Source organism: Oryctolagus cuniculus, chromosome X, assembly GCF_051225735.1.
Source record: "Oryctolagus cuniculus isolate XC-2025 breed Fujian yellow rabbit chromosome X, ASM5122573v1, whole genome shotgun sequence".
Taxonomy (NCBI): Eukaryota; Metazoa; Chordata; class Mammalia; order Lagomorpha; family Leporidae; genus Oryctolagus; species Oryctolagus cuniculus.
Genome location: NC_142888.1, coordinates 71,481,178 through 71,495,065, shown reverse-complemented (window position 1 = coordinate 71,495,065; position 13,888 = coordinate 71,481,178). Strand labels below are relative to the sequence as shown.

Below are 13,888 nucleotides of genomic sequence, written 5' to 3'. Positions count from 1 at the left end.
CCAAAGTCCAACATACCTCTGCTCTAGTTTGTTATGGCTGCCCCTTGGGTTTTCTGCACAGCTGCTACTCTGGGAATTTTCACATCCTGTGTTGAACTCTCCCATTTCCTGGATCCCCTTCTCTTGGTGTACTCTGTGGGACAGAAGACTCCACTAGCTTCTTGTTGGGGCAAACAAAATTGTTGAGAGCTAATGTGTCTGAAAATGTCTATTCAACTCTTAGACTTGGTTGCTTATTTGGTTATATAATTACCTCCTTCATATCCATGGAAAGTTGGTTCTAGGAACAGCCCCCAGCAAGGATACCAAAATCTGCAGGTGCTCAAGGTTTGTGTAAAATGGCATAATATGTGCATATAACCTATATTATTTAAATCATCCCTAGTGTAAAAACTATGTGAAAAGTTGTTGTTTAGGAAATAATGATGAAGATAAAAGGTCTGTTTATGTTTAGGACAATTTTTAAAAAAGTATTTTATTTATTTGAAAGGTGGAGTTAGAGAGAGACAGGGACCTTCCATCTGCTGGTTCACTCCCCGAATGGCTGCAATGGCTGGGGCTGGGGCCAGGCCAGGCTGAAGCCAGGAGCCTGAACTCCTTCAGTGTCTCTCACATAGGTGACAGGGGCACCAGTACTTGGGCCATCTTCCACTACTGTCCCAAGCGCATTAGCAGGGAGGTAGAATAGAAGGGGAACAGCCAGGACTTGAACCAGGGCTCATGAGATGTCGATGTCAAAGGTGACGATTTAACTTGCTGTTCCATGACACTGGCCCCCATGTTTAGTACAGTATTTAAAATATATTTTCAATCATGGTTGAATCTGCAGATGCAAACCCATGGATATGAATAGGTGACTGTGTAGAATTTGAGCATGCATACTACTGTCTCAGACTTAAAGGCAGTATTTTTAAGATTTTATTTATTTGAAGACAGAGAGAGAGAAGGTCTTCTATCCGCTGGTTCCCTCCCCAAATGGCCGCCAACAGCGAGCTGTAGCTGAACCGAACCATCAAGAGCTTCTTCCTGGTCTCCCACTGGGTGCAGGGGCCCAAGGACTTGGCTTTTTTATTGTGCCTACCTTCCTGATATGATGCTCCTAGACTAGGACTTTTTGGGTTAACTGGAGAGAACAGCAAAAGAAATTGGGTAGCTGCTTTAAGAAAATTTTTTTGAAAGCTCAAGTTTTTTCTTAATTTGTGTTTTAGTTAATACTGTCCCCATATTTATAGCTAATTTTAAAATGCATGATGCTTCTGCTCACTTCTAAGGGTATTTTACCATGGTTTGAGGAAGCATGAATTCTGGTCTAGTCTTTTTGTAGATAAGGCCCAGAGATACCACCCACAGATCCAGCAAATTGTCATAGCTGGACTAGAACTGTAGCAAAATGATAACTTTTTTCCTTCTGATTAAGCTTTCCTGCCAACATTTTTATTGTATCAAGTACAGAATTATTGAAGGAACTATAAACATCCATCCACAGACTATACAATTGCCAATATTATCCATCAAGTTTTGAGTGTTCCTTTTAATTACTTTCTATTAGATTCTGCTTCCATGATCTTCCACTTATTTGAGTTGTTAATCCAGAGAACTAATGGGGAAACTCGTCTTAAAACAACTTGGGAATTAGCCAGATATTTGAGTATCAATTATGTGCTTAGGGTATGACTGAGGAAACAAAATAGCACTTTTATCCTGAAGGAATTTACGCCCTAAAGAAGACGTGGAAAACAAATAACTTACAACTATATAAGCTAGCATAGTGCAGAGTAGGGCTTTCTGATTTAATATATATATATATAATTTATTGATAAAGTACTGCAAAGGTATAGCCTTTGTAAACTGACTTTAACTCCCAGACAATATATGAGGGACTTAACAGTTCATGGAAAATATGTATTATGAAAAAACTACAAATGAATTTAAATTTTTTGTGCCAAAATAAACATCTCTTAAAAATTTTTTGAGAGGCAGAGACAGAGCTAGGAACTTAATTCAGGTCTTTCATGTGGGTGGCAGAAACCAAATTATTTGAGCTGTTGCTGCTGCATCCCAGCGTCTGCAACAGCAGGAAGCTGGAGTCAGGAGCTAGAATGAAATATTGAACCTAGTACTGTGATATGGATGTGGCCATTTTTAAAAAAGATTTCTTTATTAATTTGAAATGCAAAGTTAGAGAAAGGAGAGACACATAGAGATCTTCCATCCACTGGTTCACTCTCCAAATGTCTACAAGGCCAGGCATAAACCAGGAGCCAGGAGCTTCCTCTGGGTCTCCCACATGGGTGAGAGGGGTCCGAGCACCTGAGCCATCAGCCACTGCCTTCCCAGTCTCATTAGCAGGGAGCCCATATGGGATGCACCCACTACAGGTGGCAACTTAACCTGTTGTGCCATAGTGCTGACCCCTGATGTGGGCATCTTAACCATTAGACCAAAAGCCTGCCCCATTCACTCTTTTTAGCCCATTTTCTCACACACTTTTTAAAAGTCCCCTCATACGTATGCCTGTTTATAGAAAAAAATGTCAATCTCCAAGTAATAAATGAAGAATTCATTCTATTCTTTAGCTTATTTAGAGCTACTTAATGCAAATGGAAAATCTATGTGTATATCTACCTACACCCACGTTGACATGTAAGTGGTGGCATTTTACAAACATCGCTCAGTACCTGCTGTTCTGCTTCGTGTTTTCTTTCCTATGACTTGAGACCTTCCCTTCAGTTTGGATCCCTTAGACCTTAGAAAGCACCACGTCTTCCAGTCTTACTACATGCTGGCTGTATTCCTGTGCTCATACTCAGATCATAGACACTTGTTTTTTGCTAACTGTTGCAAAGGGAAGCACTTAAGATGACAGTGTCCTCACTCAAGTCACTGTTAAGTACATCTCTTTTAAAATTCCACCTAGAGGCTGGAGGCCAAGAGTGGAGGCCAAGAGGGCTGCCTGAAATTATTCTTGCAGCTAGATTTGGGAAGATGTGCAAGATAAAGCAGTCTCTGTGTGAAACAGCAAACTCATTACGGTCTGACCTGCTAAGTGAAAGAACACCCAGATTGTAACCTAAATTAAATGTATAATTTTTTAGAAGCATAAATTTCCTCTGAAGATAGCATGTGATATTTTTCAACATTTTTTTTTTAATTTTTTTTTTTTTGACAGGCAGAGTGGACAGTGAGAGAGAGAGACAGAGAGAAAGGTCTTCCTTTGCCGTTGGTTCACCCTCCAATGGCCGCCGCGGCCGGCGCGCTGTGGCCGGCGCACCGCGCTGATCCGATGGCAGGAGCCAGGAGCCAGGTGCTTTTCCTGGTCTCCCATGGGGTGCAGGGCCCAAGCACCTGGGCCATCCTCCACTGCACTCCCTGGCCACAGCAGAGGGCTGGCCTGGAAGATGGGCAACCGGGACAGAATCCGGCGCCCCGACCGGGACTAGAACCCGGTGTGCCGGCGCCGCTAGGCGGAGGATTAGCCTAGTGAGCCGCGGCGCCGGCCCTTTTTCAACATTTAAACCCATATTCTTTCACTCATTTTCGCTTCACTATGGTGAGCCACATACTGATTCCAAATAAAAGCTATCAAGTCTTGTTTTATGATCAGTTCATCCACTGAATAAACCTCAATTGCTTTATTGCCTTCAGAATGCTTTGGTCTTGTTCATTTTCCTTGAATCCTTTTAGTCAAAAATGAAAGATCACTGATTTGCTCAAAGTTTTATTAATAACCCTAGAACAATAATAATAATCCCTTATAGGTATATAGCATTTTACAGCTTTGAAAGAACTTTCATGTACACCAGTTATACCCTCACAACATCCCTGTGAGGTAGGCAGGGTAGGTGTTACTTTCCTATTACTAGTGAAGAGAACAAGGCTCAGAGGTGAAGTAAGGTCACACAGTTGGTAAAGGATGGAGCCAGGACTAGAACCTAGACCTTCTAACATGCTGCCTCCCTGAGAACATTCAAGTAATGACATCCTATGCTACATAATGAACAGTTCTCTCCTATGGTGTCGATCAGATTTGTTAAGTTTAATATCATCTTCCCTGAACATCCAAAAACATTCAAACTGTGCTGAGACATTTCTCTCTGATGAGACTCTCTTAGATGCATCAAGTACCATCCTAAGATGAAACTTACATTTAAGTTTTGAGGATCCTTAGCTACAAATTCTAAATTACGTTATAAAATTTTATTTCAGAGAAGTTTGCAGGTTTTTCTACATTGAACTTAAACTAAACAAAAACAAGGGCTGCCTATGTTCAAGAGCTCTGCAATCTTTCCCAACAAGATTGTTAGATGTGTACAAATGGAAAGCAGGATTATTACATTACTAGCAAACCTATGCAGAGTGCACCTAAATGTAAGTTGCATCAGACTACTTTGTTTTCCTTATTGGCATTACAGAGGAAGGAGAACCATTAGAGTCTACTTCCAGGTTTGATCCCTTATATGTGACATCCTCAGCTACAAGCTAAAAATATGATCTGAATTATACCAATAGGAGTGTTCAAGCAGTAGTGATTAAAGCATGTATGCATGTGGTAGAAAACAAGAAAATGCTCTTCAGTGGTTTTGCCTAGGTCCAGTGTAAATACTTATCATGGCAGATTTTAAGCTTATAGCCTCTCTTTGTTAAATTTAGAAACGTGAAATATGATGGAGTTATCAACTTGAAATACAACAGTGAGACAAATGTAACTGATCCAGAACTACCTGTCAAAGCAGAGTAAAGCTCAACAGGCATAAAGGCAAGGGATAAAGCCCAACTGCTCTGGTCTGGAGTGAAAAACAAGAAGCAAATGCAAATCTTCAGGTTAAAGTGAACCACAGACCAGCAGGCTTGCAGAGCATATTTTCAAAATATGAAAATGATAATTATCTGTATTATCAGGAATGATTTTTAAAATTCCAGTTATGGCCTTTTAAATTTAAGAGCAACAAGGAAAAACAAACTTACAGGGTAAGGGTATAGAATGGATGGAATCTAGAAAGGGAGTTGAGGTGGTAAGTTAGGACCAAGAAGCAACTTAAATACAATCAAAATGGATCTGTAATCCTTCTAAATCTGCCCTATCCAAAAATGTTCCTTAAACTGAGAAATTTGGTCAAAAAAGTTAGTGACAGTAAAAGTGACTATTTTACTTTACAAAAAAAGAAAGTAGTATTTAAATGTGGATTAGAAATTATGCTGTTAAAAATTAGTCCACTGACCAGGCAGTAGAAACAAATGTAAGTTCTGCTGTCAGTGACACATGGTGGAAATCTGCTTTCACAAATAAAATTGCCATAGTACGCCTCCACATTAATGAAACTATTCAGAAACAAGTACTTGTGCCTAATTAAAAATTGTACTCTTATTAAAGAACACCAACAGTTTCAATTACTGTGAAAAACATTGCAGCTACATTCTTCTAAGACAAAACTTAAGATACAGAATGTTCTAGTTCAGTATTCTGGGCTCAAAAACAACTTCACTTTTGAATTGCATCTAGTCTAGACTATATTCACAGAGTATCATTGTCATCATCATCTTCATGTTTTCTCTTCAGTGGGTTTGATTCATTGGCCGTGTTCTGTGATGAAACCATGTTGGTAGTAATAAGAATATTTTTGGGCCCAATCATTGAAGGATTAATCAGAACATTTGGAACTGAAGTTGCTGCAGGAACTGTAAACAGAGGGGAAAAAAGCCCCCACAAACTATGAATTAGCCAGAATCAAAAACATATGGTAAAAAATATATAAGAAAGCCAAATATAATTCTAAAATCAATTTAAATAGCATAAGGTGCAACTATATTATAGAAGAAACAGGTAACTATACCACATTAAGAGTTGAATTAAAATGTTAAATCTTTATTGTTTACTTATAATTGACAAATAATAGTTTATAATATTTATGGAGTACAATGTAATGTTCTGATTTGTGTATACAGAAAGACTAAATCTACTTAAACATATTTAATATGAGGTTAAAGAGATTTTAACCTAACTACCTAAAATTTCAATTAGGACTTAGTCATGGAAAACAGTATATTGAATTCATCATGTAACATACTAAAGGCACCTATTCAAGGTCAGGAATCAAGCTTCTCCTATAGGCCAATATTTTATAGGAGTTGTGTATGCAGTTAGCTTTCAGAAGATGTGGAATATAAACATGCATTAGTAAACTATGCTTTACTTAAATTCTACTTAAATTATTCCAACCTTGTGTATATATATGTGTACATATTATATATATATGTATATATATTCATGCTTGTATACACATACATATATGTATGTATATATATATCAGTCTCCTATGCAGAGAGTAAAGGTATAATTTGCATTTGAGTTTGTGTTCTGGTTTGCACACACATACTCATCACTAACTTGTAGTATTTTCTTAAGCTTCTGCCATATATGTTTTTCCCTGAAGATGCCTTAGATTTGTAGATCCTACTGTTTTTCTAGTTTACAACGTTGAGAATCTGATAAGCATGCTAAATACTCTCCCTTCTCCACCTCCAAGTGTTACACAGATGTAAAACTGCACATACTTTTTAAAGGGTTCATAGACCCCTCTAAAGAAACCAGATACACAATATTATGGCCACCCTTCAGTGACCTTAAAACAATTTAATTCTTTCTATAGGAACACAGACTGTTATACAATTGTAAATTATTCACAAATTTCACTCCCCGCCCCAATCATGTTACCTGGTTTGACAGGTGCGGACTGAGAAGGTGGAATCTGCACTGTAAATCTTTGGCTTGTCATTGACACTGGAGTTGCAACTTTATTTGGGACAGACACTGTTTGTGGGGTTGCTGTGGTTATAATTAACAGACCATGTTAGTTAGATGACTTACTATACAGATTTATACTCTGAACTCTTTAGCTTGCCAGGTACTACCTTCAAAGCACAGGAAGCCAATGAAAAATGAGAAAAAAAATCATTAGAATTAAGAGCAAAGTAATTTTTTAAAAGTGTACCAGGTTGTTTAGGTGCTACAAAATTCAGTAATAGTGTGGTGGTAAAGAATGTAGGCTGTGAGGCCTACCTGCTTGAGTTTGAATTCAAACTCTAATACCCCATTAGCTCAGTGTTCTTGGGAAAAAGATTTAATCTTTTTGTATCTCAGTTTTCTCATCTGTAAAATGGAGATAATAGTACCCATTTCATAAGTCTTGTGAGCATTAACACTCCATGTAAAGCTCTTCACACAGCATCTGGAATACAGTAAGCACTGAGTTTTAGCTACATGAAGCCAAGAAGTTAAGAGTTTGAATAAGATACCAGAATAAAGACCAAAGCTTTTTATTAATTACCTTAGGTGGCACTTTTAATCTCTGTCACTTGCTGAGAATTGGAATATGCCTACTGTGCCCATGAAGCTAAACCAACACACATGTAACAAAAGCAGCTGATCTTTGAGGTTGCTAGGTAGGCATGAAAAATTTACTGCTTTTCTATGTTCAGAGACTTTAAGCAGTCGAGCATCTTGAAGGAAATCTAGTCCAAATCTTTCATTGATGATCTAAATTCAACCTTGAGGTACCTTTAGAAAACTTTCCTTGATTTGCTTAGTCAAAATCCTACCTCCTGCCTCTGAAATTTCCTTAACATGTTATCATAGGAGTTGTCTTATTAATACCTTATCTCATTTACTAGATTATAAGCCTTGGTTAACATGTTTTAGCCTTGTGAGCACATTGCTCTTGTGTTTTGCTCCTAATAGGCCCTCAACAAATGTTTGCTTAATGAGTGAATTTTGCAAGACTCCAAGACTTAATAGCAACACTGATGTCATTGCTCTCTCAACAAACAGATTCATGGAAACATGTCTGTTTCCAATTTTTCCTTTGGAGATGCAGGCTCTACATATGTCCCTTCTTTCTGGAAGCAGCAGTCCATTCAGGGATAGAGTTGCTGAAGACAAAGGTACCCAGAAATGGGTTCTAGTGTTTCTCTCTCAGACCTAGAAGGTGAGACCTTACTCTGACATATCACCATCCCTAGGCAAGTCTTCCCACGTATTAAAGAGTGTTCTAATACTTAGAACAAAAAACTTTTTAGAAATAATAGCTTCTCTGACTGCATTTTTATATGTTGAATACATGTGTTCCAACATTAAAAACAAAAGATTAAGGGGAACTTAAAAAAAACAAAAGAGCACTCCAAAGAATTTGGTGAAGGTTAGTGAAGCAATGTAAGTATTTTATTTTGTCAAGAAAAGAAAATTCAGAGTAGGTAGATTTTTTTCTTCACTATTACCAGAAGGACATGCTAATTTTAGGTGTGGAGTTTAGGCTTTAAAACTAAATAGTGTAGATTCTCTTAAGATTTACAAGGCTCATTTAAAACATTTTTAAGGTTGCATAAGTGGCTGGTTCTAGGAACAGGGCAGGAAAATTTAAGATAGGCTCAGAACATCTTGTGTCAGAAAGAAGTGCTCGCACTGTGGAGCTGTGATGGAGCTCTGTCAAAGAAGACGCAGAACACAGCCTGGAGGGGCTCCCAATGACCAACAGAGGACAATCAACAATATGCATTAAACACAGAATTATTTTTTTCTTTGACCGCCTTAAGCTTTCTGTCCATTTTAATCATCTTTCAACTGCATTCTCACCAATTTGGTCAAATTAATTTTTGATAATAAATAGGCTATTGCCATGAGTGTGCTGGGCAATTCCATTTACATAGAAGGCAGACAGCATGCGGCTGAGAGTAAACTGCTGTTTCTGGTATCACAGTTTATACCAACAATGCTGAGCAATGCCCAATTTCATACCTACTTGGGATCAGATATTCCTTGTGGCTTTCTCATTTTGAAATTTGGTTGTTTTAATAGAGGAAAAATAAAATTATCAATGGCAACACACATATAGGAACTTCTAACTTACCTTTTAACTTAAGATTATAGTTCAAAACCAAGAGCTGAGGCACTTCTTTACCAGTCAGAAAAGTTATTTCCCTCTCTCACTTACCTACAGTAGGAGTGGTAGGCCTGCTATTGACAGCACCAACATTTAATCGTGGAACTAGTCGGCCTTGGTTAGGTCCCTAGGGGATTCAAGAAACAAACTAGCTTTAATGTTGTTAATGCTTTGACATTTAAACTTACCCAAGAGTGAAAGGAGGATTGTTGTGAATTACTAATGGATAAGCCATGGCAACAAGAATGTTCTGTTTTTATTCTATCAATGTTCCAAATCCAACATTCAAACTAGGAATTTCATAAACATAATGTATGTGTTTATATAAACATAGTAGAAAAATATATATGGCCTTTACAATATTTAAGATAGAGTCTTATTTGAATGGGCTTAACAGCTGACTTCCTTGTGATTTTTAATCTTTTTTTTTAAAGGATGTATTTAGGGGCTGGTGCTGTGGTGTAACAGCCTGGAAGAGGCTCCTGGCTCCTGGCTTCAGATCGGGCCAGCTCTGGTATTTTTTTAAAGATGTATTTATTTGAAAGGTAGAGGTGCAGAGAGAGGGAGAGACAAAAAGAGAGTTCTTCCATCTGCTGGTTCACTCCCCCAAATGGCTGCAACAGCCAGAGCTGGGCCTATCCGAAGCCAGGAGTTTCTTCCGGGACTCTCACATGGGTACAGGAATCCAAGCACTTAGGCTATCTTCCTCTGCTTTCCCAGGCACATTAATGGGGAGCTGGATCAGAAGCAGAGCAGGCAGGCACTGCGGCTCAATAGGCTAATCCTCCACCTAGTGGTGCCGGCACACCGGGTTCTAGTCCCAGTCGGGGCGCCGGATTCTTTCCCAGTTGCCCCTCTTCCAGGCCAGCTCTCTGCTGTGGCCAGGGAGTGCAGTGGAGGATGGCCCAAGTGCTTGGGCCCTGCACCCGCATGGGAGACCAGGAGAAGCACCTGGCTCCTGGCTTCAGATCAGCTCGGTGCGCCGGCCACAACGTGCCAGCCGTGGCGGCCATTGGAGGGTGAACCAATGGCAAAAGGAAGACCTTTCTCTCTGTCTCTGTCTCTCTCTCACTGTCCACTCTGCCTGTTCAAAAAAAAAAAAAAAAGGCAGAGCAGTTGGGACTTGAATGGGACTGCTGGCATCGCAGTTCACAGCTTAAACTGCTGTGCCACAATGCTGGCCCCTTGATTTTTAATCTTCACTAGTCAATGTGTTAAAGCAAAAACAACAGAACAGAAAATAAAAACCACCCAATGGGGGTGGGGAGGAGACTTTTTCAGTGGTGGGAGAGTCTGTGGTTGTATTTCAGAAAATAGGCTCAATTCCTAATGGTGTATCATTCATTCTGTTATCAGGCCTCACTAGAAAATCATGGTACAGTTGAAAGTTTGGAAATTAGAGGAACTGGGAATCAGTCCTAGCTTTGTTACTAACTCTAATAAATGTGTTTAGGCTCACTTTCCTGATATTAAAAAAATAAAAATGTTGGGTTATATGAACACTTAAAAGTTCCTTTTAGTTTTAAAAATTAGAAAAAAAAAACCCTACATTCTAGTAAATTATCTGACTTTAATCTGGGGGTGGGTATTTAGAGTAGCAGTTGTCACTTGAATGCCTGCATCTCATATCTGAGTGCTTGGGTTCAAGTCCTGGCTCTATTCCCAATGCCAGCTTCCTGCTAATGCACACCCTGGGACGAAGCAGGTGATGGCTCAAATAGTTTGGTCCTTGGCACACCTGTGGGAGACCCAGATGGAGTTCCCAGCTCCTGGTTTTAGCTTGGTCTAGCTTAAGTTGATGTGGGCATTTGAGGGAGTTAACCACTGGATGGAAGACCTCCTTGTCTCTGTGTTTTTCAAAAAAATAAATACATTTAAAAAATTATCCTAACCTTTAATCTGCACTGTATACAAGAATTTGCTTTCTACGAATTCCCCTTGTATTCTACCTTTTTAAAAAAAGGAATACTTTTTTTTTTAACATTCTTACCTTTTTAATTAAGGACTTCAGCCTGTAGTTTGGAGCTGTTAAGCAGTATCTATCAGGTGGAAGTCTGGGTCCTGCATATGGCTTAATTAGTGGCAAAGGGGTTTGATTTTTCTGTCTTGCAATATCCAGCAAGAACTAAAGAAAAAAATCCTTATTAGAACTATAGTTTAAAAATGTTAATTAAATTTAACTTCAAATAAATATTTGCTCACATCTCTTGGAGGAGGAGAGGTAAAAGACTGGTCAGCACGACACTGGATTGCCAGTCTCACATCATCTGCATCAACATTAGGTTTCTTAGCATGGCTTGAATAAATTTTTGCATCATCCAGAATTGTAGTCACATATCCTTTAATAACAAAACAATTTTTTCTTAAACATGAAGATAACTTAATATTTACAGCCACTGCCTTAATAAAAGGTTCTACTAGTTTCTAAAAAGTTTATGAATTTTGGTTTTGAAAGCCAATAACACAAGCTTTTCAAATTCACAAGTCAGACCAGTTTTTGGTGTTTGTGAACTTACGGAAAGCAAATTCCAACATTTGATTTATGACCCTCGGTTCATACTCTGTGATTCCCATATCCTTCAGGATCTGTGCCATCACCTGTGGAGTCCAACAGAAATGCCAGATGCATAATCCAGGTATCAGAAATGAAGGCTGGACAAAAGCTAGCTAGTATTTCTAATTATGAGACAAGGACCCCCTTCTCCGGGTTTCAAACTCCTGCTCCTGATTGTGCTAACAAGTGTCAGTGATCACCCAAATCACGTCATACACTCTCGCCAAAAAACTTCTATTTTATTTTATTTTAGCGGGGGTGAGGGCTCTGAGAGAGAAAAAAGGCCAGGGTTGGCGTTCCCAGAGGAGGTAGGGGTGGCTCCAGCTGGTTGTCATTTTCGATGTGGCAGGAGGGGAAGCCACTCTATCAGAACCCAGGGCTGGCGGACTGGGCGGCGGGGGCCCGAGGCCCAGGAGATAAAATCGGGCGGCCGGCCAGTAAACTCGGTTGAACTGCTACCCTCCGGCTGGGCTCGGCCAGGGCGGCAGGAGAGCTCCTCAGGGTCCAAGGCGAACCGTCATCACACTCTGCCGCCGGCCGCCCCGGCTGGGCTGAAGCGAGCGCGCGAGCTCGCGCTCAGGCCCTCAGCCCGGGCCTGCCTCACAGGTGCCCTGCCGCGCCAGGCTCCGCGCCCCGCCTCTCAGCCTTCGCACTTACCAAAGCATCTCTCGGAGCGTTCTTGGGAGGCGCCATCTTGCCCGACTCCATGTTATCCTGACACTCGTCATCCGGGGAGAGCGGGCTACTCACAGTCTCCTCGCTCTGGCTCCACCCCTACGGGGGCCGGGAGGCGGGGTTAGCTCACCCGCCCGCGGCCGGCCAGGCAGCCAGTTCTCAGGCGCTGCCTCTGGGAAGCCGGGGCAGCCTAGAGCCACTCTCGGGCGCCCCAGACAGCGGAGAGAAGGAGCTGGATCGGGAGGAAGACAAGAAGTGGGAGAGCCTTCCCTGGGGAACACTTCCGGGAGCTGAACGACTTAAGAGTGCCGAGAAGTTGTTCTTCTTACAGCTGGTCACCAGCAAAGGGCACCACATGAGCCACCCTCGTATCTCCCCTGCCACCACCGTGGCCCCTCCCTGCTCCCACCTGCCCCAGCGTTGGGCTCCCATGATCAAACAGAACCCAGGTACATTTGAACTTCACGTCAACAATGAGCATGCTTTTAGTGTTAAGTATATCCCAAACATTGCTTGGGCTATACTTACACTACAGATTTAGTTGTGGATCTGACATTCAAATTTAGTAGGGTGTCCTGGTTTCAAATTTGCTAAGTTTGGCCATCCTGCCTGGTTCTCCACACAATAGCACAATAGGACTTGGGTTAGCTCTTATCACAGGAAAGGCTAGCGCCTCGCCTCTGACGGGCATCATGGGTCCTCCTGGAGCCCCTCCAGCTCCATCCCGTGGTCCGTGGTCCTCAGCAGCTTCCTTTCAGTCCCAAAGGAGACTCTCAGAGTCCTTCCTTACCTCACAGATGCCGCCACTCCCGCCTCACTAGAATCACCTAAGAACTGTCCATCTAGCCCGAGTAACTTTCAAGAAATACGTACCAGCCAACCACCTGGCTTAAAATGACTCAGAGAACGCTTTCTTACTTTTCTGCATCTACCAATGAATGCCCTAGCATCTGCCATCTTAGACTGCAAATGGAGGAGGCAGCCATGTTGCTGCTTTCCCTCAGCGGCCACACACCAGCAAGTTCAGTTAGGGAGATCTCTCTCCGAATCTCTGCCCAGTTCCACCACGATAACAAGTCCAAGCCAACTGCCTTACTGAAATTACAGAAACTGACCCCCCCAAATACTCATAGTGCTCCTCCAGTTTTCGTACAACCACAAATTAAATTTTGACTTCCTTAAAGCCCTCCAAGGGCTTCCCTTTCTTTCCCTCTCTCACACTCACACACAAATTCATACTGATTTCCCAGGCTTAGCAGACCCTGAAGTTTTGGAGAGTGGTTTACCTCAGAGGAGTCTTCAGACTCGGTTTTGCTCCAGGAAGCCATCTTGAGTTTGATTAGCAGCACCCCTCCGCACCCCTAACCCCCGCCCCAAGAACCACGTGTTCCCAATACATTGTTTCCAGTGGGAACATGCGTTCCCTCTTCCCAAGAACGCCTTTCTCCATCTTCTCCATGGCCAACTTCTGTGTGAAGCTAGTTAATGATGTTCCTTGTTTGAGTAGTAGAGTCTAAAATTAAAAAAAATTTTAGGAAAAAGCAAGGAAAAGCAAGCCTCTTTCACCTGTTCCAGCCTTTCATTTTGCATTCACAGAAGGCACCACTGTTTAGCAGTTTCTTGTTTATGCAATTTACAAATAGTACATTTCCCTCACCCAAATGTACTATAATCCTAGGGTGACCAGGCTTTAGAGAGCCAACTTGACACAGCTGTACTAGACACA

General features: G+C 41.2%; 1 protein-coding gene across 2 annotated transcripts; it reads right to left on the bottom strand.

Moving 5' to 3' along the window:
* Positions 1–3,702: 3,702 nt before the first annotated feature.
* Positions 3,703–12,210, bottom strand: TAF9B (TATA-box binding protein associated factor 9b). Of its 2 annotated transcripts, none has more exons than XR_016228265.1 (7): positions 12,145–12,210; positions 11,450–11,531; positions 11,136–11,272; positions 10,924–11,058; positions 8,985–9,060; positions 6,713–7,226; positions 3,703–5,676 (listed from the first exon to the last, which is right to left on the bottom strand). XR_016228265.1 is itself a non-coding variant. In XM_017349950.4 (7 exons), the coding sequence occupies exons 1-7, from the start codon at positions 12,193–12,195 to the stop codon at positions 5,513–5,515; spliced, it is 756 nt and encodes a 251-aa protein (XP_017205439.1). In that variant the 5' UTR covers positions 12,196–12,210; the 3' UTR covers positions 3,703–5,512. The 2 variants fall into 2 exon arrangements, 1 of the variants encoding a protein (XP_017205439.1); XM_017349950.4 differs by having other exon boundaries at positions 6,713–6,823.
* Positions 12,211–13,888: the final 1,678 nt, after the last annotated feature.

Coding starts and splice junctions, on each gene's coding strand:
- TAF9B (XM_017349950.4), bottom strand. CDS start 12,195: ATGGAGTCGGGCAAGATGGCGCCTCCCAAGAACGCTCCGAGAGATGCT. Junction 11,059..11,135: donor CCTCTCCTCCTCCAAGAGAT/GTGAGCAAATAT, acceptor TTTTTTCTTTAG/TTCTTGCTGGATATTGCAAG. Junction 9,061..10,923: donor TGAAGTCCTTAATTAAAAAG/GTAAGAATGTTA, acceptor TGAATCCCCTAG/GGACCTAACCAAGGCCGACT.